The sequence below is a fragment of the Scomber scombrus genome, chromosome 24, assembly GCF_963691925.1.
Source record: "Scomber scombrus chromosome 24, fScoSco1.1, whole genome shotgun sequence".
Lineage (NCBI taxonomy): Eukaryota > Metazoa > Chordata > Actinopteri > Scombriformes > Scombridae > Scomber > Scomber scombrus.
The window spans coordinates 2,172,116-2,198,626 of record NC_084993.1 but is presented as its reverse complement, the minus strand read 5'-3'; the positions used below and the strand labels follow the sequence as shown (position 1 = coordinate 2,198,626).

At 44.4% G+C, this 26,511-nt stretch overlaps 1 protein-coding gene across 3 annotated transcripts in view; it reads left to right on the top strand.

Moving 5' to 3' along the window:
* Positions 1 to 26,511, top strand: part of zeb2b (zinc finger E-box binding homeobox 2b) — an 84,738-nt gene that overhangs the window by 40,633 nt on the left and 17,594 nt on the right. For 2 of the 3 annotated variants that reach the window (XM_062414455.1, XM_062414453.1), the window contains exon 3: positions 21,605 to 21,856. In XM_062414455.1, the coding sequence (XP_062270439.1) occupies positions 21,605 to 21,856 (252 nt within the window). Of the gene's footprint in view, positions 1 to 6,629; positions 6,680 to 21,604; positions 21,857 to 26,511 lie in introns of those variants that run through there. The other variant, XM_062414454.1, reaches the window with a different exon arrangement.

Genomic DNA, 26,511 nt, shown 5'->3' with positions numbered 1-26,511 from the left:
GCCACTTCAGGAAACCCACCAAGGTGTCCGTTCGCTGGCGGTTCCAGCCCTTCAACCTGTCAGACACACTTTTTGTGACGCCAAATCCCTCTATTCATTTTTCTCCTCTTCGGCACAAATATATTTTTTCCCTTTTTTTTTTCCTCCTCTTTTATCAAGGGCAAACCTGAACTCCATGGAAAACGCACGCACACACACACACACACACACACACACACACACACACACACACACAGACACACACACTCATCCAGGGCAGGGAGATCTCCAGGGCCTGTCATTTTACATTTACATTTTAGCCATTTAGCTGACACTCTTATCCAGAGTGACTTGCAAAGAGTGCAACGGGCGGACTGAACCTGAATGTTCAGATGTAGGTGAAAACATGCGACGCTGAGGATAGGAGGAAAAAAATCTGATTTTTTATGTATTTATAATGATTTAAGTGACCTCGTGATCCCTGAAATCTTTTAAAAAACATGCTTCAAATTGAAATTTCACACCCCCTCCTCTTTGTTTACGCAAAACACACCTCTCCTCTTTATCGTTACCCTTATTTTAATGTTTCATGAAGCCATTTTAAAAAAAAATATGAACCCCAGCCAGCTCTGTTACCTTCCAGATAGCAGCAAAAAGTATTCTGAGACTCTCCACCTGGTCGCCTTGAATTATTCAAAGGTGCAGGAAGTGAAGCCCACCGCCGCTGCACTCGCAGGTTGTAAAGGCCAAAATTGCTTCATCATGCCCAAGTGAAAGCATGCATACATTATTCAGTTAAACCTGAGAAAAAAATCAGACGTCTCCCTTGGTATTTGTGCAGGCGCGAAAAAAAGGGGGGAAGAAAAAACTCTTGAATTTCTGAGAGGTGGACATTTTTCTTCTTCCTCCGCCCCTCCCTTCCCCTCCTCTCTTTCTTCCATGATTGCTACATCCTTTTATTGATAGAGCATTTTACCAATACTACCTTGTGTGTAGGCTTGAAATGATCAATTTTCCACAGTCAAAGCTTCGGCAGCTCCTTTGATATAACCTGTAACCCGGTTTGATGGCGAACCGGTTCATGAGATGTTCCAACAAGTCCTCCAAAAAAATCCACAATAAACTACCTCAGCAGGGTTTATAATAACGTCACAATACTTCCTCTACAACTTCCCACCGGGGTTTTGTCACATCAACATAAACAAAGGTCGTTTGATGCCTCGCTTTCCCTCCTCTCTCTCCGTATCTATCACACACACACACACATGCACACACACATACACACATACACATACACACACACCTAAAACTACACCTCAGCAATCTGTGCACTCAGTCCTGGATGCTTTCTTTCTAATTGTTTCTCTCTTATATCGACTGCCTTATTCATCCACTGTTCCTCCCATAATGAGAGATAAGTCGCTTCACACCGTCAAGCACCTTTTCTCATTTGTCTTGCACGCTAACACACACACACACACACACACGGTCATATATATCTGTGTACAAACACACATCCTCCCCTCCTCCTTTACTCTCCGACACATAAGACACATCTGCACACACACACACATACATGCAGCACTGGGCCTAGGGCCTACTGTATGGCACTCTTATCTTCAACACACAGACTTTAGCATTATGCCATCAACAAGCTAGTGTCTCCCAGACGCCACCGTCTCACTGATCTCCTCTCAGGTTGGGCTACCTCTCCTCTTTCTAAATTGTCGTTAATTTAGCATCACTAATCTAATAGGACGGTGCTTTTTTTTTTTTTCTTTCTTTCTTTCTTTTTAAATAAATAAATCACCAAATTGGTTCGGTGTCAGAGGTCTTACTCCACACTGGCAATATTGTCTCTTTCTCCTTTTAATTCGTTGCTCATGTATGCTATGAATATCCCCACGCCGTGCATAATGTAATTAAGTATGGCCAATGCAGTGTGGGCAGCCGTCCCAGAGCCAGTCACTTCGCTAACTCCCAATATGAAACCTTATGAACTGCCACTGCTTTTTTGCTTTTGCTTCATTCGGCTCCTGCAGCAGCGATTTGAGCTTCTTTGAGAGGAATTATTTACCTCTAAAGTGTTAAAAAACCCCGGTCAACCTCTCTGCTGACTAAAGGGCTTACTGCTCTTGCTTAAGAACAGGAGCACACGAGCAAGAGAAATGTCAAAACACGGGACGAAGCTAAAGTTCACTAGGTAATTGTGATAGACTGTTTACCTCTCTCAAGGGAAAACTAAAGTTGAGACATGTTCAGCTGCAAAAAAAGGTGCAGTCAAGTTCAAAAAACTAGGTCTCGATGCACCCTGGTGTATCTCAGTGATGTGTGCTAGGCTGGATGATAGTGTTACGCAGATGTTTTGGGTGCCACATCTGTAAATCTAGTCCTATTATCAAGGAAGTTTTTGAGGCTTGGCTGTTGAACGCAGCTTCATCTAAATGATTGTTGAACTGAGAGAGAGAGAGAGCGGAGAGAGAGTGTCACCGTGTAGCAACTCGAGGAATCCCAAAACGAAACAGCTGCACGGACAGGCTAAAACGATTGTGTGTGTGTGTGTGTGTGTGTGTGTGTGTGTGTGTGTGTGTGTGTGTGTGTGTGTTCTTGTGCAGGCCTGCATGCATGTATTTGGCAGCATGTGTTTTCCCAGAGTTTCCCCAAAGCTCCTGTGTGATTATGTGTTCTTGTATTTCTGGACCACATGTCCTCTCAAGGTTTTTTGAAAAGGCGGAGGTTTTAAAGTTTGAGGATATGGGTTAAAACTGGCATTCGGGAGGATTGGTTTTGAGTTCGAGACGCAAAGGAAATAAATGTTTTTTAAGGAAACATCCTCAACGTGTAACGGAATAGAAAAACTGCTTGTACGTCTGTGTGTGTTCGAAGGGTTTGAAAGACGGTGTTTTCCAGTGTCGTCAGCTGTTGTTCTGTCGTTCCAAACGGGGCTCAAGAGAGATTTGGGGTGAAGGAGGAGGGGTGGGGGGTGGGGGGGGTGGGGTGTGGAAAAGCATGGCCAAATGTAATTTTCTTGCCATCCTGACAGCACCGCAGAATAAAGTGGCGCTCTCTTCCCGGGTGATTGGAGGGAATTGCTTCTCGGGGTGACAAATGATTATGTGTTATCTCGGAGACGGGATTTGATTCCTACAAGCATTCCCGGACTTGACCGGTCAGTCAGCCGCCCCCCCCCCCCCCCCCCCCGACCGAGCGCACCGCCCCGACCCCCTAACAACCGCGCTGAGTCAGGTAACTCCACGGGGAGGATGCAAGGGCGTATTCGCAGGAAATGAAGTCGCCAGCCGTGGTTAACCCCCCTCCCTCCTCCTTCTTCATCCCTCCTCCTCCTCCTCCTCCCTTCCCCCTACACAGCCCCCGCCAGGACAAAGCCTAATCCGCTCTGTCAGGGGCAGATTACGACTTTGTTTAATTGGAGATGGGTCTCACTGACAATTGGCCTGTTGTTGCCCAGTGGTGCAGGTGTTTTGTTGATGCTTCTCCATCATGATGAGCATTTTGCTGGCTGCTAGTCTCACCTTAGACCCTTTTAAAACATTGAATAACTGTATTTCAGAGGTTCAACACAGCTTATTTTTTGACACCTACCTATTTTAAATGTATGAATACTATATTTTGAACAGGTATTGTGAAGCTCGGACCATTAAAGCTCAAATATAGGCGGCTTTTTGCTCCAAATCGGCAATTATAGCGTTCAATTGGGAGTGAATTGTGATGTGCAATTTTATGGAGGAGGCTCACGCTAGATAAAAGCACCTGAGACGGCCAAAACCTCCTGTTCTAATGAGAGCTTCAAGCATTCACACCCATGAAAAAAGTTCAATTTCTCTTTACATGCAGAAGTAGTAAGAGCAGAGTGCACGCTGGGGTGAAGTGATGTTGGAGGAGAGGAAATCTGACTCGTTCTTTTATAGCAAGCCTTAATGAAGAGGGTTGATTCCTGTGTATCACACAGGCTAAGGATTTTGACACATTAATCCCTGGGTAGACTTCAAGCCTTTGTCCGTCTAATGGCTCTTTGGCACCTTGGATTCCTGTTGGAAGCCAATTTGTAGCACTGACATCGAGGCGGGCGAAGCAGCTCAGCGGCTCAGCGGCGGCGGCCACATTCGGAGAGAAGAGTCAAGGTGTTAAAGCCTGATTGGTTCCTCTCTGTGGTGCGACGGGCAGGCTGGTTGTCACCCCACGAACACACGCTTCTCAAATGGGAAAATGTGTAGACATCAGCCCCCTTTTGCACCTTACCGTGCCCTGTACAGATAAGGGAATTTGAGAGTTATAGTCACATTAGAGAAAGGCTTGAGAGGAGGGCGAAAAAAATGTCTGAGCTGAAATATCCCTCTGTCGCAAGAGTAAATAAGTTCTCCCCATGCCAGGGAAACCCCATGGGATCAATTAGCTGCCCATTACCATAGATACAGAGTTTCTTACGCAACAGCTTGCTTCGAAATTTGAGTGGAGGGAGAGGAGAAGAGAGGAGAAGAGAGGAGAAAAGGGGGAGAATGTTTAAGGACCTTGTCAAACTTCACCTCTGTCTTGAACAAGCGTTGCGGGAGACTTTGGCATGTCGTACGGGTCACGAAAACAACATGAAAATGTCTCTGTCAGCCGCTCTGTTTTCATTACCTGAAACAACAAACAGCAGCGGAGAAGAAAAAAAAAAAAAAAAAGAAAAAAAGGGAGACGAGGAAGGAAAGAGTGAGTGCTCCCCTGAGGCGCCATTTACTTCCTGTGCAGATGAGAAGATGGCAGGAAAAAAAGACTACTTGGGTCATGAGATTTGGGTGGTTTAAGATTTACTCTTCTCTGTCATCTCTTATTTGACTCACTTACATGTTTTTGAGGGTGTGAGACAGCACTCTACAACTACTTCTACTCTGAAGCTAAATTTAAATATATGGGAGAATAAGCGTTAACTGAGCCAGGGTTAGGAGTTCAATTCCCTATGAGCGAGCCGCTAACACTGCTAGGCTACTAGTTGAACTCCCACTGGGATTAGCCATGCTAAAAATGTATGCAGCGATGGCGCTTCGGATAAAAATGTCCACCAACTGGCTCATGCTATGTTAACTACACTTCAGGGAATTGTCCCACAGTAACAACCAACCAACCTACCAGAGGTTCTGCATGAATCCTTCTGCTCTCCGACCGCAGGGAAGGGTGCATTGTTTGGTCGGTCCCGCCCTCGCTGGCATGAGGTTGCTGATATTTTAACTAAGGTGATGATAGCCTCGGTTGTTTTCCTCTGAGGGGCGTTCCCATTCTTTCCCCCCCTTTGCCCCTCCACCACCTCCACCACCACCCCACCGTCTGCTACCTCTCTCCCTCCGTGGGAGCTCGACTTTTTCAACTTCTTCTCTGTGATTTATGACCTCTCCATCAGATACATCCCGTGGGTCCTCCCCCGGCGCGCACACACACACCCTGCCACAGCGACTACTGACTAAAATGGATTAGGTGCAGTTTATCCGCAAATGGATCCTCGAATACCTCTGTTCTGTTAACTCGCGAGCTAAGATGTCGCCTGGTTTGATTGCAAAGGTGGAGTGGGCCTTAGCGGCTCACTCTGATCCGCGGCGTCTCTGTTTGCCCGCCGTAATTACCTGTTTTGAATCAGTTAATAGCCATAGGAAACCCGTTTGCAGAGGATAAAAGGGACAGTATCTGACGTTCAAAGCGATGAGAGGATTTTACCCGCGCTGGGGTGTGTGTATATGTGTGTGGGAGGGGGATACTTTCCTTTATGCACTCTCGAAAGGGAAGAAAAAAAGTTTCCTTATCAGGTATGTACTTAAAAGGATCCCTCGGCTGGAAGCGCACTGTCTTGGGGGAAAGCGGAGAGGAAGATGAAAGGCTTTTGTTAAAAGTGACGCTTGGCCCAGGTTTCCTGTGCCTTGCCTCGACTCCCCTGTCCCTCCCCGCCTGAGTGCTCGGCTCTCTTCCTCCCACTTTTGCCTTCTCCGCCTCGCAAAGCTGTCTTTGAGGGGGGAAAAGTAAACCCTGCTTGCCGCCTGCCGGTGTTAGATTAAATACCGAGATGGCGACAGGAAAAAGGCAGGGAGGAAAAACAAAAAAAAACAACAAAAAAAAAAAAAAAGTCAGCCTGCCTGCCTGCTTGCCTGCTTGGCTGACTGGGTTGCTGGCTGGACTCGGGTGAGGGATGTTGGAGGAGAGTTATCAGGTTGGCGACGGAAACTGCCAGTTAGTCAGCAAGACTCCCAATCCGGTGTAGTCCAAACATGCCGCCCCAGGTTTTCGATGACACGGTAATCTGTCCCAGGGAGTTCAGGGTTGATCTAAAAAAAGGAGAACTCATCTTTTTTCTTCCTTATCACTCCGACATAGCAAACTGGAGGTGCCTAAGGCCACTAACACAATAACAAGAGAATAAAATGATGTTCTTGAGGGAGGTTGTATTGAGTGCATTTTTCATGGCTGAACTATGTCCTGGTGGGCTTTAATTCATCGGTAAACACAGAGTTAAAGGGAGTATAGGACGTCTTACAAAACACATTTCCTTTCATTTACACTGTGCAAATCAAGTCGCCCCTTTGCACAGGAAAATAACAGTGATATGACTTCCGGAAGCTGTGAAAATCGGAGACCTGTGAAGCCATTTGGGAGCTTCTCGAGCCGCAGAGACGAGATTTCTGAAAGATGGGTTGGGAGTATCAAGAAACAATGAGTATATTAGACTTTATATGTTGGCTTAGCTCTTGTATTTTTCTTTTTTTTCCGGCTCTCTCGCTCACCCTGCCTGCCTGCCTGCCTGCCTGACTAATCAGGACTGCTAAGGAAATGGTAATAGCATGCATGCAGTGACAGTGCCCTGGCAGGTTTGCAAGCGCTCCACGAGGGAGAGAGAAGAAAAAAAAAAAAGAAAAAGCAAAGCAGCCAGCGCCATGCATCCTAGAAATGAGACTCAATAAGCACAATAATGTGTTTAACTTGTAAACTAGTGCGGGTGACAGATTACGGGCGGTCCAGCAGCGTGGCGAGGAGCCGACGTCTCAGCCGTTCACCTTTTGCCTCTACATCTGTCCTGCTAATGGGCTCCACTTCCACTCCTTTGCCAGCGCGATAGAAACCCCGGCTCCCTAAAATCCTCAGGCGAAGCTCTCATTCCTCCCCTCATTCTATTTCCCAATTAGACGAGAGGGCATGATTAGTTTATTAGCAGTAGCAAAAGCTCCGGCGAATGTGTTTGCGGATTCTTAGCTGTTAATGAGCAAATTCAAACCCTATTGAACGGACGCGGGCGGGAGGGGGAGGTTATTCGCGTGCGTGCTTGGCTAATAATAGCGTCCCAAAGACAAAAGATGGAGGAAATAGCATTATAGGAGAAAGAGGAGAAAGGGGGGGGGGGGGTGGTAGAACAATGGAAGCCTACCGGCGCTCTTAATGGCATGCTCTTTCATTTTGAAAATTGTTTCCCTTTTGGAATTATGTATGCTCGCCATCCTCTCCTTCAGGGTTTGGCAAAGCGTATATACACATACTCTTCTTCCACAGCCAGGCTCGCTAGCACCAGGGAGTAGAGGCAGGTCTTGAAGCACAGGAGACAGTAGTTCCACCTGTGGGAAATGAACTCCAGTGCAACCCCCTCTTTGTTTTCCCTCTGCCTTGGCAGGCTTAACCACCTCCTTTACAAGCCAGGTAAATTGTTCATTAGGGCTGAGGTAAAAAGGGGGTGAGGGAGGTTGTGGGGGGGTGGGAGGTGCTACAGAGGAGAGTTTTTTTTTTTCTTTCTTTTCCTCGCGCAGCGGCTGAGAAGTGCGAAGAACAAACAAGTCAGAGCATTTGTTCAACGGTGTAATCTACACATCAATTATCCTGCCGAGCTAATTAGCACCTCGGCATACCCCAGGTACCTGAGCACTCACACATGCTCGACTCTTTCAAGCCACTGATCAAAAAAAGGAGAGGATTGACAGAAACACGGGGAGGCAGAACCCAAGGGTAGGTGGGGGGAAAAAGCCTTAGATCAAAATTTCCTTTTTACTTACAGTATATGGAGACTAGAGAGAGAGTGTGTGTGTGTGTGTGTGTGTGCATGCATGTGTTGCAGCCATTCACATCATGCAAAGAGAGTTACTCAATTATGTAAAGCCACACATATATATATATACACCATACATACATACATGCATATGGAATTTGAGTCGAGAAGGTTAATTATCTTGCAAATTTCAGTGATAGTGAGCATGCACAAGTACTTATAACGGCGTACTCCAAAAATACAATACCTCCAAATAAACCTGCACAAAAGCATCAAAAGGTCACATGTGTGCGGTCGAGCTCCGATACCTAATTAGTCTTTATTCCTTCGTAGTGGTAGCTGTTGCCCACTTGAAGTCATTCTGGTTATAAGAGCATCAATTCGATCCCTTTTACACAACTTAATTAGACAATAGCCAGAAATTGTTTCCTTTTTTTTGTGGGTGGTTGGAATGACTCTGACCTTTATTAGTACTTTACTTTATATGTCGTCATTTGTGGAATTTAAGCCAATTATTTTACACTAAAATGTAAAGTTAGGAGCCGCTTTCTCATCTAATAAATGGCCATATTAAGGGTTGCACCTTTAAACATGGAGGGCGGCTGCTGTTATGAACTTACCAGCTTTCTTATTAAGGTGTAGCTCAGTATGTGAAAGACCTCTAGGTATCAGCTCACCCCTCTCCCCTCTCTTCCCCTCCACCTTCTTTTCTCTCTCTTCTTCCTGCTGTTTCCAACCTCAACTCCCACCATGTAATTAAAAGTGTAGTTTTCGCCCTCCTGCGGCTAGATAAGAAAGACAGGTATGAAAAAAAAGGGAGCCTTAGGGTTGAAATGTCATCTAAATAAGAGAAAAGCAGAGTGTGTGACACTTTTTTTTCCTACTTTTAAGTCAACTTCCAGCGATCAGCACCTCATTACAACCTTATTTTCTCGCTATGTAACAGGTACAACATCAAAAAAATATGGGAAAAAATGGAAAAACCGGCAACATGAGGGGAAGAAAGGAAACAAAATGCCTCGGTCTGCTCCTGTTTACTCCCACCCACGTCATGTATAAGTCATGGGCTCAGGGGCCTCCGACTGCAGCGCTGCCTGTTTTGCGCCGTTTACCGAGATTGAGAGAGAGGTTAAGTTGTGTCATCTCGCTGCTTCTTACACCTGGCGTACCTTGCCGCTAGCGCTGTCTAACACACACAAATTCACACACACACACACACACACACACACACACACACACACACACACACACACACACACACACACACACACACACAGAGAGGCATAAATGTAGTGGTAAATAAGGTGATGTTCATACTAGCGCCTTTATAGTAGGTGATCGCAATCAGGGACAAGCGTCAATACAGCGTTTGTTTGTATCCTTAAAATACCTTTTTATTCTTTTTTCTTTTCTCATGTAGCTCTCAGCAGTAAAGCGTCTTTATTATGAGATATTTGCAGGTTTTGTAGCACAAACTAAAGCTTTAACATATTAAATAATACAGTAACTATCATATATATAAAGGTGCTTGCTCAAAGGCACTATGGCAAGTTGTTTTGGTGTTAATGGTACTCTAGTGGCTGTTTAGATTTGATTGAAATATGATGTCATATAGGGGGGAAAAACATCTTCTAAATCCAATAGATGGTTGTGGACGCTCAGGTCGTTGCCGTGACAATAAGCTATGCCCCCTGTCTGTCCTCCCTCCACCCCTCTATACCCCCCCCCCCAACCTCCCCCTCCCCTCTGGCTGGCTGGCAGCTAATTGGGAAGTTGGTAACAGTGTCAGAGAGAGTCGCCTTTCTCCAGAGGGCTCTCCCTCTCTGTGAGGGCCCAGGCCACCTCTCCAAAGTGTGTGTGTATATGTGTGTGTGTGTGTGTGTGTGCATGTGTGTGTGTGTGTGTAATTTAGTGATTGGAGAGCTCCGTTTGCCGGTTGCCTGCTGGGGATGAGGCACACACACACACACACACACCCCATTTCCTGGTGCTTGTTTGATACCTGGTGGGGATGCTATTCAGGTGGCAAAGATCTGCTGTGTGCGTGTGTGTGTGTGCGTGTGTGTGTGTGTGTACGTGTGTGTGTGTATGTGCATGTGTGTGTGTGTTGGTGGGGGTAACAGATGTGATTTTACACTCTCATTACCATGTGAATGAGGCCCCGGGCCCCCAGATTGGCTCGGACCAGAGAGGAAGAAGAGGACTCAACCCTCCTCAAACCCCCTCCTCACCCTCCTGTGGCCCCTCACCTGGACCACCCCCCCCCCCCCCACCACCACCACCTCCCTCTCTCCTCTCTTTCTCCCCTTCCCCAAAACACACACACACATGCACACACACACCACCCCCACCTCCCTGGTTCATCCTGTCTGATCTCTTTAGTCCATCTGAGGTCCCTGCTTGACTCCCCCCCCCCCCCCCCCCCCCCCCCCTCTCTCTCCATCCCCCCTGAACACACACACACATTGATCGACCTTTAAACAGCTGGTGACTGGCAGAGTTTTTATGACAGCGAGAGGTCTCACTCTCCCCCTGTTTTTTTTCTGGTCATTGTCAAGCCTCAGTTCAACAAGTTTTATGACTATTGTGTTTGAAAAAGAAACTTTAGTGCTCATCTTCTTATCTCGAAGCAACATAATAACCACAGGAATATATCCAAAGTGCTGCTTTTGAGGAGTTTGTTGGGGAGTTTTTTCTTTTCTTTTTTTCTTTTTTTTTGTGCTGAGAAATGGTTGCTTTAGCTCTCAGGTGCTGTTTTTGCTGAGATAAACGCGGCCATGGCCTTGTCACCGCGGACAAGAATGCAAAACAACCTTGGTCAGATCAAACCAGTTGTTTTTTTTCGGCGGCGGCCACAGCTCAACAGTTTTGGCGTCTGAGGTAAAAAAAGAAAAAAAGAAAAAGTGAAAAAAGGAGTCTGGGATGAATGCCTGTTAAACCTCCCTGATGTCTCTGTAACAGCAACAGCAGTGTTGACAGATAAAGGTGGAAGGTGGGGGATACAAAAAAAAAAAAAACTTCTCCTTTTAGGGGCTTTGATTTTAATGCAGTTTGAGTGTATTAATAGTTTTTAGGAATTAAACCCCCCCTTTAACCTGGCTGTGTTGATGCCTTGCTCAACCCACTAATTGAGGATACATTTCCATTCCTCAGTTCCTCAAAAATGAAAATCTTCCCAGCTCTCTGGATTTTCGCCATATTAAAAGATGAACTTCAAGCAGTGATTAATTCTTTTTTTCTCTCCTCCAAAATAGATGCATTTGTGTAAAGAAGCCTTCATTTGTTTCTTTTTTTTTTTTTACCGGCTCGATCTCATTCTCTCTCTCTCTCTCTCTCTCTCCTCCCGGTGAAGGAAATCAGCATCAAAAGCTTCTGTTAGCCGGTAATTACAGCTCAGGTTCTGCTTAACTGTTATTAACAAAAAAAGTACAGTAATCTGGCCTGGCAGTGCAATATGTTACCGTAGCTTTCTAATTAATCTTACAGGGAACGTAATAAATTTACAATATCAGATTGGTGCAATACTGTATATAGATTTATTAAAGCTTTTAATCAGTTCTGGCAAAATTAATTTTGCAATGATTGCTTACATTTGAATTTGCATATACTTAGTGCAAGTAATTTATTTTTATAGATTCTTTTTTTATTAAAACGAGGCACGTGGGGGCCGTCAGGGATGAAGAATAGCTGCTTTTTTGCTTCTGTAGTGCTGCGAGGGAAAGTGTTTTCTTCTCATAAGTTGCAAAAGGGGAAAAGGTGTCAAACCACCTGTCCTAAAAACATGTTGGTGGACAAAGATGCACTCTGGATCTCGCTCTAGAGACCCTTTTTGGTTGCAAAACTTAGACACATTTCCTGCTTTAGTTTGAGAAATACCTGATTAAAGAACTTCATTTTCTAAAACATGGAGGAAAGTTAGGATTGGAAAGTTGTTATCCTTGAAATATCACTTCATAAATGTCTGTAATACCTCATATTTTAGTGATCAGGTGTGTGTAAACTCCACCGAGGCTGCTTTAGATTAGAAAAAAAGCCCCTAAATGAATTCAGGTATGATTAGTATCAGTCTTCAAAGTGGCTCCTCCTCTTCTTCTTCTCCTCCTCTTCGTCTCCCTCTTTTCCTCTCTTGTAAACACTCAAAATGATACAAACATACAGAGAAACACACATTGAGGTACATTCCCACACACACACAAACACACTTCTACACACACACACACACACACACACACACACACAGGAGCGGTGTAGCACTTCCAGAGCAGATAAGAGTGATTCATAAACAGATGAACCCAAAGCAGATGTGTTATCACAGTGGCGCTGCGCACAAAGTACTGCAAGGCCACACCGGCTCTCATGGGGCCTTCATACACACACACACACACACACACACACACACACACACACACACACACACGAAGCCAGGTTCCATATTATACAGTCAGACCTGATAACAGAGGGCTGTGACTATCAATTTGGCGCCCCCTCCCCTCCCCTCCCTCTACTGCCGCCCCAAAATCTAACCTGATCCCAGGCCGTGTCAGCAGATTCCACCACCTGAGTGTATGTGTGTGTGTGTGTGTGTGTGTTTGTTTGTGTGTCCTTTTATATATATCTATACCATATTTATTGCGTGTGTGAAAGCGCGTGTTTCTATTTATACAAATGTTCTGCGTGCCGTTTCGTCATGTGTGTGTCGATGCGCCTATTTTTATGAATACATGTTGCCTCCACGTCCTACATGTAGGTGTGTGTTTGTGTGTGTGTGTGTGTGTGTGTGTGTAGGCCGGGGCGTGGACTCATGGCATTGAGCCACGGTGTCCCTTTGAGACTGGGCAGGAGGAGGAGTGGAAAACGAAGAGAGAGAGAGAGAGAGAGAGACTCTGGGCTGTAGAGAAAGAGGAACGATTTAGATAACAGTCTCAGCTTTTGGCACGCACGTGTACACACACATACACACACACACGCACACACACTCTCACACACACTCTCACACACACTCTCGCTGCTATCGGAAACGCATTATTATTGGAGAGAGCTGACCACAGGAGAACCCTGGCAAAGCACCCTGAGATAGGCTCTTGTATTTTTCTCCCTCCCCAGGGAAGAATTCATGAATTAAATCTTTCTATTAAACGTAACCCGTCCCTCCTCCCACAAGGAATACAAAACAAGAGGAGAGGAATATTTCATCCTAGGGCTGCAACTAGTGATTATTTTCAGTATCTTCTCATCTCCTGGCTCTGTTTTGGATCAGCTGATAGATTGTTTAATGTATAAAATGACAGAAAATACTAATAAAACATCAAAGTGACATCTTAAAATTGCTTGTTTCATCTCAACAAAGCTCCAAAAAATCAAAGATATTCAAAGAAGAAGCAAATATCCACATTTTTAAAAGCTGGTAAATGTTTAAAAACTAGTGATAGTTTGACAATTATTGCTTAAAATATTCATTAAAATGGTTGTTGATTAATTTTCTATTGATCAACGAAGCAGTTAATAGATATTGTCGTTAATATGGAGAATTAAAAAAAGGAAGAAACAAAGCCTGGTTGCAGATGAAGAAATTATTATGTTCATATTTGGGTGGAATTTGCTGCATAAACCTCAAATGAGTCTTATTTTCAGCGTTATTGCAAACAAACGACTTCTTTTTGACACAATAAATGTTGCATACTCACTCTTCTTTCTTATTAATGTGTGTTTATAGCATGAATATTCAGCTGCAAACACACACACATGTAAACACGTGTCCGTCCCCCCTTTTATTTGCAGGCACGACAGATTCCACACAGCTGCTTTATTAGCTGTGTTTTCTCCTCGATATTGACGTGCAGGTGCTCTTGTCACAGCGCTCACACACACTGCTGCGTCTTCTTTACAATTTATACATTTATACGTCGGCGGCGGCGGCGGTGGCGTGCACACACACAAAGCACAGCAAATTTTCTAATAGTTTAAAGTACTCGCTGCATTCATTCAGCTCTGGAGAATAAAAAGAGGCCTTTATAGTAGAGGGGAAATTAGCGATGGTCTCCCTTTATGTGTGTGAGAAGCACCGCTTTGCCTGCGACGACTCCAAAACTGGAAGCAGTTCACCCACCAAACGTTTTCTCTTCTTTTTTCTTTTTTTCTGTGTGTGTGCGTGTGTGTGTGTGTGTGTGTGTGTGTGTGTGTGTGTGTGTGTGTGTGTGTGTGTATTTGGTTAGTTACAGTAATTACGGCCCAATAACTGACAGCCAAAACCAGGCAGGAGAAAGTAGAAGGGGGCTGTTTTTCCTCAGCCGTGCGCAGCCTCGCTGCCGAACATCTGCTGAGAGATTTGCATATTAATTAACCCATATTAACTCTAATTATTCTGGGAAATTATCAAATAAATTAAATTTTCTAATTTTAACCGTTTTTTTCCCCCCTTCTTTCTTCCTCCCGTTTGCTTGACGTGTGTCAGGGTAACATCAGGAGGCGAGGGGAAGCTCACCTGAGCTGGGATAAAAAATATATATATTCTGTCACCCCCCTCCTCCACTGCTTTACCCTCTAACCCCAACCACACACACACACACACAGTTCCTCCCCCCTTCCTCCTCTTCCCCACCAACCTTTCCCTCCTCTGTTCTCCTTCTCTGAATTCTCCCTCCCACTCTCCTGGCCTGGGAGTCCTGAGGGCAGCCAGGGGAAGCTTTTGTGTGTCTTTTTTATTCTTCTTCTTTGGCTTGTGTGACGAGGAGGAGGAGGAGAGGGGAAGAAGGGAGGGGAGGTTTACTTCGAACATTTGTTGGAGGCAGGAACATGTGTGAACTGGGGGAGGAGGAGAAGAGGAGGGAGGGGAGGGGAGGGAAGGGGGGGGGGGGGCACAGATGGTGAATCCATGCAGGACCCAGCAAAGGTGGGACCTCTGAGCTGTTGAGCAAACCTTGAAGCTTTCTCTGCCTCTCGCTCCCTCCCCAGCCTGTTGCTCGGGCCTCCTCGGCAAATAAATGGGACTTTAATTGAATTAGAGTCAGTGCTGCTGCGAGGGTCTCCTCACGGACAAAACCCAGCGGCGATTTGACGGGTGTGTGTGTGTTTATGTGTGTGTGACAACATGCTGGAAACTTTCCCCTCTCTCTCTCTCTCTCTTTCTCTCGTCAAAAAACCCAAAAACGATCTGATATTCTTTTTTAAGTCCGCGCTGCTTTAAGCATTTTTAAATATGTAGGCCGCTGGTTTCAGAAGATGATGCAATGGATGCAACGGACAGCCACAAATATGATCTCATGACTTTTCAACAGTCGCACAGCACACCAAAAAAAAGATGTTTGCTGGATGATGCGGATCCCACATTTGCTGCCTAAAATAGTCAAAAGCACTTAATTATGCACATAAACCTTCCAATCACTAATATTGGCCTGTATGGGAATAAAAAACACATTTTATCCTAGTCTAATATGACCAAATAATGAGTTGAGTGTCTTTAAATAGGTTTAAATGGGAGTTTTAGTCATGAAAATCAAATTCTTGGAGAAAACTGATTTCTTCCCAGTTTTGAAGGCTGTTTCTGGCGTGAAAATATCGCAATATTTGATACCAGTTGGTTGGCATTAGTGGCTCCACTTACTTAATGTTGAATTAACTGGCTGTTTACTCTGCTGGTGCAGCTAGAAGGAGTATAAATGTACAGGTTGAGGCTGTTATTAACTGCTAATGATGCTCACAAATAGTTTTATACTTAAGTTTTCTCTTAATTTGCCCTCAAAAGTTTGCAGAAGTTGCCTTTATAAAGTCAAAAAGCACATTTTGAACGCTTCGGTTTCACTCGGTGTCGTCTTCAACAACACATATCAGTCAAAAAAAACACTCACTCCACTTTTCAGTAACACCCCTCCCCCCCTTTTCTCTATATAGGCACACACACACTGGCCAGACAGACACACACACACACACACACACACTCCCAGGTTGCGTTTACACTTCACTGAGTTTTCACCATTCATCGTCTCTCCCGAGTCGCCCCCTCCCTTCCTCTGGCCCTCACCCCTCACTCTCACTCTCTCTCTCTCTCTCTCTCTCTGTCTCTTTTCAGAGCTTTTGTTTGCCCTCTGCCACCGTCCTTTCACCGACTTGGCCCTGATTTGCCCCTTGTGCTCGATCGCACCATTATACCCGAGACAAGATAGCACAAAATATCCAAACATGTCTGCTTTATTCTTTTGTCTGTGGCGTAACTCGGCGGTGGTTTGAGCTCGCTTTCCAAATGGCTCCAGAGCGCCACGTTTTGAAGGAAAATCATTACCTGAGGATTCAATATTTTGAACGTGGGAGACATTTAGTCAATCAGCCTCTTGTGGTTGAAGTTGTACTCGACACAAAAGAAGCTGTTAGTATCTTTAAAATAGATATGTTTGTCATATTTCTTTGTCAATCAATGATTTCAGTTCACTTTCCTTCTCGATGGCGATGTTTGGAGTTACTCCTGAGGCAAATACAGGGATAATAATAATGGTGGAATAGGAAAATTAAATAACAAATGAGTTAATTATTCCCGAAAACTGTCTTCTTCTAGAGTCGAGATTTCCATCAGACAAAAGTAAGACTTACCCGAGGAAGTGCTTAAACTGTTGCAGACAGGAACAATGGCAGACAAAAGGTCATCACGAGAATCTACTACTGCTGGCTGTAGCCACAAGGCAGCGACCTCGCTTCCACCTTAATGCCCTCCCACACACACACACACACACACACACACACACACACACATAGACTAACTGAGCCCTCCTGCTTCCCCATCTCCCTCGCAGCCATCCAGGTGATCCGCTTGGCTCACATTCATGAGACAGGGAGCGAGCGTGAGCAGTTATCGTCCAATAGGGAGAATGTCCTGGCTCATTATCGGCGTAGGAGGCCGAGTGTGTCACCTGGAGCTAAGCCTCGACACTCGACTAAAAAGTCAGCCGGGGTTAGCGTGAGAGCGCGAACGTGGGTGGGAGTCATTTTCCCCGCAGCCATCACCTCTGCTGTTGGCCTGCTGAAACAGAAACAGAGCTCTCTCTTTCTCTCTCTCTCTCTTTCTTTCTCTCTCTCTCTGTGGCTCTGAGACTCTGAGCAGGAAAGGGCTTTTAGTGCAGCCTCCTCTGGGCACTGGACGGCTACTTTGGGATCGTTAAGTAAATGTGATTATACCTGTTAGCGTTGTGAAATGTTTTTTCCTCTGCAGAGTGCAGGTGTAGCACCTCTGAACTCGGATTTTCACAGCTGTAGGAGGGAAATTAAGTTAAAATGCTTTGCAAAATGGAGAGAATTTAACTTTTTCTTGAACAGAGAAAAGCACAGAGTGACCCTTTCTTGCTTTATTAAGTTTTAAAGATGCACATAAAGTACCAGAAAATTTACTTTGGCCAAATATCAACCATCCTTTGTTGGAAAATGGTGCAACTTGTGCAAGATTTCACTCAATAAGGCCGTCAACACCTAAAATCTCAAAAGCCTCACCGCAAGACTCCAGCTCATTTTCTGACATTTTATTAGATGTCACGCACCCTCAACTTGAAAGAAATACCACACACACACACACACACACATGCCATACATACATACATACATACATACACATAGTTTTTTAGGCAAACAGATGCACCGGGGTCAACATCAAAGGCATCAAAGTTTGTGGCCGCCTGTTCCTCCGAGTGACTTTGCGTTTCGTCTTTGAATTTGCAGCATGTGGTTCCAACAACTGCTGTCAAATGCACACACACACACACACACACACACACACAGACACACACACGTTAAGTGAGTTATCAGTGGGGTCGATTAGAAGGTGTTTTTTTTTTTATCGCTGGAGCCATTCGTTCACTGTCAAACCTGCCCCGCTTTGTAAAATACAATCATTTTAGATTTGGAGTTTGTTTACCGGCATTAAATTAATTCCACCGGCGACAGAATACAACTGTCACAGCTGAAGTATCGCCTGTGTTATTGTCTCTTCTTCTTCTTCTTCTTCTTCTTTTTATTTATCTTCATCAAAGAAATGATGAGTTTTTATAATAAGACTCTCTCTCTCCTTTTCTTCGCTCTCTTCTTCTCCTTCTTCTCTCTCAGGCTGTCACCGCTGATGCTCCTAACCATCCTAATCAATATACAATATTCCTCTCCTCTCTGTACTTCTTCTTTTTTTTAGTTGGTGAGTGACAGAATAATGCAAGGCCTGTGAAAGGGTTATGTCAGATAGTTTAAAACCCCGATATTAAACAAGAATTGCGCTGTTACATGTTGTCATTTTAATTATCTGCAAAACTCAAGTCAAAAGAAGCTCCTTTTATTTACCTTTAAAAAAAAAAAGAAGATATCAAACAGGTAGCAACAGCTTGTAAAACGTCAGGCTTGATTGCTTTTGTTAAGGGTGACACTTAAAGGTAAGAAAAGGAGAGAGAGGCATTTGAGAAGTAAACATTATCTTTGTCTCTTTCTCTCCTCGGCAAACACAAAAGGCTGATTAAGAGCGAGGTTTTTTTGGAGAGGGAGGGTGAGGGGAGGGAGGGGAGGACGACGAGGGGGACGAAATAACTGCCTGCGAAATATTAGTAGGTTAGAATTACTTTGTTGCGTGACACAATACCAATAGATGCTTCGTGCTCGGAGAGGGAGAGGCTCTTGTCAGCGGTGGCACCTAGACAATGGCGGCTTTCTCCACGTTAATACTACGCGTTTGACTTGATGAGCGCCCTGCTGTCATTTTTGCGCTCTTCTTGGTAGGTATACATTGAGGAGACAGCTTGGGGTGTGTACTTACTGTAGCTTTTTTCAGAGACAAGTTCAACGCCCCCCCCCCACACACACACATGCTTAAATGTGTTCAGAAAAGTTGAGGACGTCATGAAAGATAAGAAAAAAACAGCAGGAGGTGGAAAATGGTTCAAAGTGGTGACAGAAAATAAATGAAAGCTCCTTTTTTTTGCGGCTATGTTGCGTTCTACCCTCGTTGCTTATGTGGGAAGTTTTGAAGTCAGGACGGTGTGCGTTGCCGCGGTGGATGTGTTGCTAAACAAAAAGAAGCTCCCTCACTCCTTTTATTAGGGAAGAATAGCCCCTTTAAAACCTGTCCAGCCTTAGATAATTTCATTCAGGCGGCCCCAACTCGACCGTCATTGAATCTGCATCCAGAGATCAGGTTCACAGTGACGGGTTGATAGCTTCCCAAGCCTCTTGGCCTTTTGTTCTACCAGTACCCCTCCTCCTCCTCCTCCTCCTGTGGAAGTTTGGGGGGGACACAGAGCTGATGGGACATTGCTGAGAAAAGTTCAAAACCTCGGGGGTGGACGGGGCACGGAGAGGTGAAGTCTAAAATTATACTTTTGGAGTCGGATTCGTGAGTTTGACGAGCTTTTTTTTAAGCAGGCGTCTAAAGCGGACGTTTGAGCGTTATTCCCTCGAGGTAGTCTCCACCTCTCCTTTTCCAAAATATATATAGATATAACATTTCCAGCGAAGGCACAATATCAGTTGTACCAAGGTAGATGTGGACCACCCAAGAATTCCTAACGTCTCTCTCTCTCCACTCCTGAGCCTCGGTTGCCTTTTTTGTCATCTCCAAGGAGCATTACTGAGTCTGAACTTGCCTAAACCCTTGTGATCACACCTCTTGAAAAGGTTTTGTTTCCTCCGTCGATTGGTATTCGAGGCAGGTCACCGCACTCCCACCCTCCTCCTCCTCCTCCTCCAGCCTGCCTGCCCGCCTGCTCGCCACCCTCCTCCTCTCCCATACCTCCCCTCCCACGTTTGAAAGCCCTGTTTTCATTTTAATTTGCACCTGTTGTGCAGTTGTTCGCTGAAGGCAAGTGCGGACCAGTCAATCGTACGGAGACGTGTTAGGAGGGGATGTGTGGAGGCTTATCTTTTGATATGTATAATGTCTTCAGAAATGTCATGCATGGACTTCATCTTGTTGGCGCTCTTGATTCTGGGGAAGGTTCAAGAGGCAGGGACGCTCTCAGGCCTCAGTCGATATATAACACGGCGCAGAAATCACCATAATAAGCTTGTTGGTTCCTTAAAGGGGTCACAATGTGAGGCGTTGTGTATATTTTACACTCTTTATGTACAATTAGTAAAACATGACATGACATCTCAAAGCTATTAGATATAAATCTGTTGGATTTCACCAAAAGACTCAGCTGACTTATGAGCTCGCTGCAGCTTTTTTTATTACTCAGAAACATAAATTCTTAACTTAAGCACATTTTAAAAAGCCTCCACCTCTTCAGTATTTCAGGGCCCTCCCATGATTGGCTCTCACCGCAAAACATTCTTGCGCAAGCTGCCAATGAGGTGTGTCCTCGTGTGATGCCATGCTTCTGGCTCGCCTTAGCGCCCCATCTGCGCTCCCGACAATAAGTCTTCTGACGTCTTTTTTTCTTTTTTTTTTTCTGCCATGATTTACGCTGCGGCGAGTACGCACTGAGAAACCTGCCGATGGTGGTGACTAATTTGCACGCAAGCCACCTTTGATTGAGTTCACAGCCCTTATTTACAGGCCGTCTATTTTAAGAGAACCAGGCATATGTCTGGGACCTGAGTGTTGTGGAGCCGGGCGGGCCCTGCTGATGCTGCTCTGGAGTTTTGACTGTGTGTGTGTGTGTGTGTGTGTGTGTGTGTGTGTGTGTGTGTGTGTTTGTGTGTGTGATTGTGTGTGTGTGTGGTATATATGTCAGCTTATCCTGCATGTGTGTACTCAATAGGTCTGGAGGCCCTGCTGTGTCTCTATATTTTCATATGTTAGGAAACATTTATATTTATGTTCATGGTTCACTGGCAATGCAAATGCGAAGACATCCGAGGGGTACACGCTATGAATAATCTAAATTACTATAGGTTAAGCCTTTTGTATGCATAGCAACAACATTTGTAATATTGTACGTGCTATGCGGAGCATCTCAAACGTGACGGCTATGCTCCAGAGCAGAGCCGTCCTGAAAGGTGCAGCTCGTTGGCATCCGAAGCATGTGAGCAGGACTGAAAATTAGTGGCTATTTTGGCTCGCATCTCCTCGACAGCTGTCTGCCCACCGCTGTGGTTCAGTCACAAATTCCAGTCGCGGATGCTGTAATTGGGGTGTAACCCACAAAAAAAAAAAAAAAAAGAAAGAAAGAAAGAAGCGCCTACGCCTTGGACCTGCAGTGATGTGGGTTGACCTTTTTAATCAGGGAATAAACCTCAATTTCCAAAAAACCTCCTTTCAGATCCGTCTGTCATTTATGTTTAGACTTTAATCACTTAGCTGACACTCATTTTGAAGTGCCAAGATAGTAAATAAATCCAGTTAATGATCAATAACATGACAAGATGCATGTGTAGATGGATCAAAAAGTTCAGAAATGGCATAATAAGGGGGAATTGACTAACAAGTTCTTGATGAAATGGTGATTTTTCTTGATAATATTTGTATCAATAGTTGATCATGAGGATTATTACTGGACTAAAACAGCTGGTAAACTGACTCCACCCCATCCCATCCCTTGGTTATATATATAACACGTACACAGCATCATTTCTTTGCAATCCTTTCCCACTTCCAAAATCCCCTTTACTCATCAGCCTTGCTCCTTTCCTTTTGTGTCTCTCTTTCTGTCACAGCTCTGAACTACGAGAATGTGGTGGAGACAGGTTCAGAGACCGAAGAGGAAGACAAGCTGCCCGTGTCCGAGGAAGACCCCCTGATCAACGGCACCGGCAGCCCGGCCAGCCTCACCAACCCGGAGGCCTCGCCGCGCGCCGAGAGCCACGGCCTGCTGACCAAGGAGGAAGAGGACGACGAGATGAGGGACAGCGGCGTGGAGCATATCTGGCCCGACAATGACATGCTGAGTGCCTCTGTGGATGGTACTGGTGAGTGTCTGCAATCAGAGCGTGCACATTGTATCTCATTGGTCGAGTTCAACCTCGATGGGAGGAGTTGAAGTACAACAGATTTCAAAACCACCAAGTTGGCTAAATGGCTAAACTTCTTCTTTTTTTTTTCTTTCCATCATATTTGTCTTTTTTTCACTGGGCTTCAGTCAAAGTTTTGGCTTGAAGACCTGTGGTTCCACCCACTGAGGTTATTTCTGCCTCCAAGTAATGTTTGTAATGTTTCTTTGAAACCAGATCTGCAATCGGGTTTTCTTAAACGACGCAGAGGCCAGTTATGTTCCAAAATGAAATATCCTCTATACACGAGAAGTGTGACCTCTACTTTTACTAAGCAAAAAGCACAAATTTAATCAAACTATTTATTATTTATTCATTTTTAAAGCTTCACAGGCTAAAAAATACTTCTGTTTTATCAGATTTAGCAGATTTTAGGGGTTTCAGGTGAGCTGTCAGTCATAAAAACTACCTCTAAGCTGATTTTCGGATACTTTATTGCAAATGTGTGCACATCCTGCCACTCGTGGTGTCATCTTATGGCGTAAACCCCACCCATCTGGTGCCCAAGTAGACTTAAACAAACCAAACAAAGCGCTGAGCAAACACTGCTTGAGCCAGGTCTGACGGCGGAGCCCTGATGATGCTCCCCTCGGCAGACAGACACGATAAACAGTTTCTCAGCGAGCGACGGAGACCATTTGGTTCCTACTTAGACAAAGTCCTGCTCTGAGCCAAACAACAAAAAAATATTTACAGTAATGTATAACCTCACAGAGTAAAAAGCCTGTGAGCTGCAGGAAAAATGGAGGAGGTGAGAATGTGGTTTGGTAGGATGTAATGTTTCTGAGATGGAAGCTTTTACCCAAACTGTATCAGTGTTTATGGTATTCCAACAATCCCACATCCTCCCTAACATGCTCCGTCAATCCCAGGCAGGTGAAACCTTCCCAAACTTGACTGACTTATGGTCTTTTGTTGAGCAACTCCGTTTGCAGCAGCCTCAGTCACGGATGCTTGAAAGATAAATACTTTTAATTAGGGGGCAGGGTATAATCATTAAAGGAAGCCAGACTGCTGCAAAAAAGTCATTAACAATCTTAAATGAAATTTTTATTTTTATGATAGCCATTTACATGTATAATAAGAGTCAATGATTCTTGGAAGCATGTGACAGGAACAGAGTAGGGCGAGAAGTCATGTAAGACAGCCCATTTAAATGAGCTGGGCTTCGCTATTCATTTCTGCTAATGAACTAGCTGTGCACGCTGCCGAAAAACGGAGGAACATTCAGCAGTCTTAAATTTTAATATGGGGGAAAATTGCACATTTATTAGGGGATGGTGAAAAAAAATTTAGTGGGGGTATCAACATTTGCTGCTCCCTAAATAACTGCTCATGCTGGCTCCTTAAGGGAAGGAGGAAAGAAAAGACAGTTTGGTAAATAAATCAAGATAAAGGATAAACAAGCTGTCGTTGCATACGGTAATTGTTTATTTGATAAAGACCTGCGGTGCCATAATGTCTGTAATTCAACTATGTTGCAATTCCCAGATAATATGTTTCTTGTGTGATAAAGTGTCTGACATATTTCGGAGAGCAAGTCAAGTTCATTAGAGCGTTTGGGAGTCTCTTTCCCAATCTTGCGGGTGCTGTGTTTCCCAGCCTGTTTTTTTTTTTTTTTTCTCTCTCTCTCTTTCTCGGTGCCTAAGTGTCTACAGTGATACCTCAGCACATAACTTAGGTCTGAGATAAGTTAGCAGCAGCACCACCCCCCCCCCCCCCCCCTCCTCCCTCCTTCCCCTGATTTGGTCCGTACTCCCCTATCAAGAGTTTTCACACAGGTCTTGGAAGTGTGAGGGAATGTAGGTTTTTTGCAGGAAAAGCACCCAAAATAATGTCACCCTTAAAGAGACACTATACAGCATTTCAATGTATTGTGATGCTTTAGAAATTAGAGCAATGTGAGACGTAACTAATGCATGTTAGAAAGAAAACTAGTATTAAAAAAAATGAAAAAAACTTTATCGCCGAAGCCTCTTCTGATTCCAGGGCACAATCAGAGTCTTGTGTCTGGCGTTGTCCTTGACATTCCTTCATCCCACAGCGAGGCTGGACGCGATGTGCTGGAAAGCATGACATCATTATCACTGACAGACATTTTCAAATAAATCACCTGCGTTCTGCCTTTGCCCTTTTTAAACTCTTCTCTGGGGCGTTGGGGAAGATTTCTGACTTAATATTGCAGCAATGTCAAGATGTAGAAATATTTTATTTTATTTTTTATTTTTTTGTCTCCTCCATGTTTACTGAATTACAGATTACGTTTGCTTCATCTTCTTCTTCAAGACGCCTTGTTTTAGGATAGTTTTGCCAAATTCGGCCGTCTGTCTTCGATAAAACAGCAGTTCTTGTTTTCGTTGCACATTTATCAAGTTTGGTGTAATTAATTTGTCATTTAAACACCTACTGCATCCAGGAGTTTCCCATGTTTTTAGAATAAGTGCAGTGTTTCACAAGCGTTCTGCCCTGCCAAGAATAAAAATCAGGGGCGAACACTTTTTAGATTTTTTTTTATTTGGCTGCAAAATGACACTCACAATATCTGCTATTGACAACTTCTGTCTAAAAATATTTAAAAAACGGCATTATGTTTCAAAATCCTGCCTCAATCAAATGTTTGGTTTAACCTATTGTACGTGTTAGTCAAACATGACAGATTCAGGATAAATGAAGCAAAAAAGGCACAAAGGCAGAACTTTAAAGCGGCTGCGACTGCGGCGACCGGCCATAAAAATAGGAATGTTTTCACAATAAACAGCATCAGCGCTGCTATGAAAATAGGTGGAATTACAGTCAGGCCAAGGTATTCTGGACTCCTCCTGGGTCCGGAGTCAACTCTGAAACCTCAACATCGCTCTTCTAGGAGGTGTGTACCTTACCGCCTCAGGTCTTACGTGATTTACTGCTGACATAACATACTTTTCCAGCATTTAGTGGACAGTTTCAATCCAAAATGCTTTCCATAGCCAAGAATAGGCGCATATTTGTGGCATAAATGACGCCAACAGGAATCAAAACCCTACTTTTCTTCATGTTTTTTGCAGTGTTTCTGTCATTTTTGATGTTTTCTGGACGTTTTAGATCTTAACTAAAGAGATAAAAGCCCTGAAAACAGGCCATTTCCTGTCCAATCCTGTGTCTATAGGAGGCTCCACAGCTGCAACATTAGTGGCTTTTCTTACTATAGAACGACCAGGCACCCAACTCACCACAATGCCACTTTGTCCCATTTGAATGAAGCTCAGGACTGGCATGGATGGATGCATGCATGTGTGCCAGAGACCATAGCAGCGAGGTGTATGTGGTATTAGCCTACCTCCTACTGGAAGCAGCCGTTCCCTCCCTTCAGACCACAGATAACAAAAGTTTTCCAAGGTAAATAGGGGAGAGTGGAGGGCCAGTAAATCCCACCGGTCATCCCCTTGCGTCAGACCAAAAGTATGCAGCCAAATTTGATTACCCAAAGCAAACACGGTGCCTACGAGGACACAGAAATGTGAGGGAGTTTTGACCAGTGTTCAGTGCTAAAAGAGAAGAGGGGGGGGGGGGAGTTTTCATACATGAAATCTGATACTTGTGGGTATATTTTAATCTGCGGTGGAGTTTCTTTTTTATCTGTTTTTGTTTTGTCACAGCTTAATTTATGTTGTTTAAAACCCATTTATTTTCTCATACTGCGCCTGTGGTTTCGATGCCGTTTGGCAGACGTGCAGTCGAAATGTATAGAAGAAGAAAAAAAAATCCTAGAAAGGGAAAAGTTAAAACTAGGACATAACGCTCCAAAAGAGTCTGTCATTACCCTCTGAAGCCATTGACAGGAGTGTTTATCATTTAACCGCACAAGTCAAATCTTTAATTTCAAAAAACGCCTGAATTTTTCAAGCCTCAGAAAAAAATCACCCACAACTATTAAACTCATTGTTTTCAACTAAATATAAAACCTCATTTTTTCGGCCTCTGGCTCTTGTGTAGCGTTAACGTAAGCAGGATAATATTATCATCAACAATACACCCACCACCTTTCCTCTTAACATCTCAGCCAGGTTTCTCTCTAATGTAGGCGCTCATCCTGGTTTAATAGCCAAGGGAGAGTCAGATACATCAGATCCTGCTGTGGGGTGGTGGAAAAAATAAAAAATCTTGACAATGCAACACTTGTGACGTCCTTGCAGGAGAAGCAGAGCAAGAACAGATGCGGGTGAGGCACACACAAAGCAGGTTTTCTTTCTTTCTTCTTCTTCTTTTTTTTTTTTTTTTTTTTTTTAAACACAAAGCCTCCATGTTCTCGGAAGCACCTTGATTTAATTTTTACAGACAGAGGCAGGAAGGAGGGACCGGGTGAGGGAGACTCCTTAAGCTGATTGTCCAGTCAGTGTCCTCCTGTCGACCGTGGAGGGATTGAATGTGTCAGATGAGGGGTTTGTTTATGAGCCTCGTCAATCTGCTGTTTATTTACAGCCGCCTTACCTGTGCCAGGGCAATATCTGCCCGTCTGCACAGACCGGACGCCATTATCCTGATTGGCAGTGAGAACCTGTTCTGTTTAAACCGGCGCTCCTGGAGGTTTTAGTTAT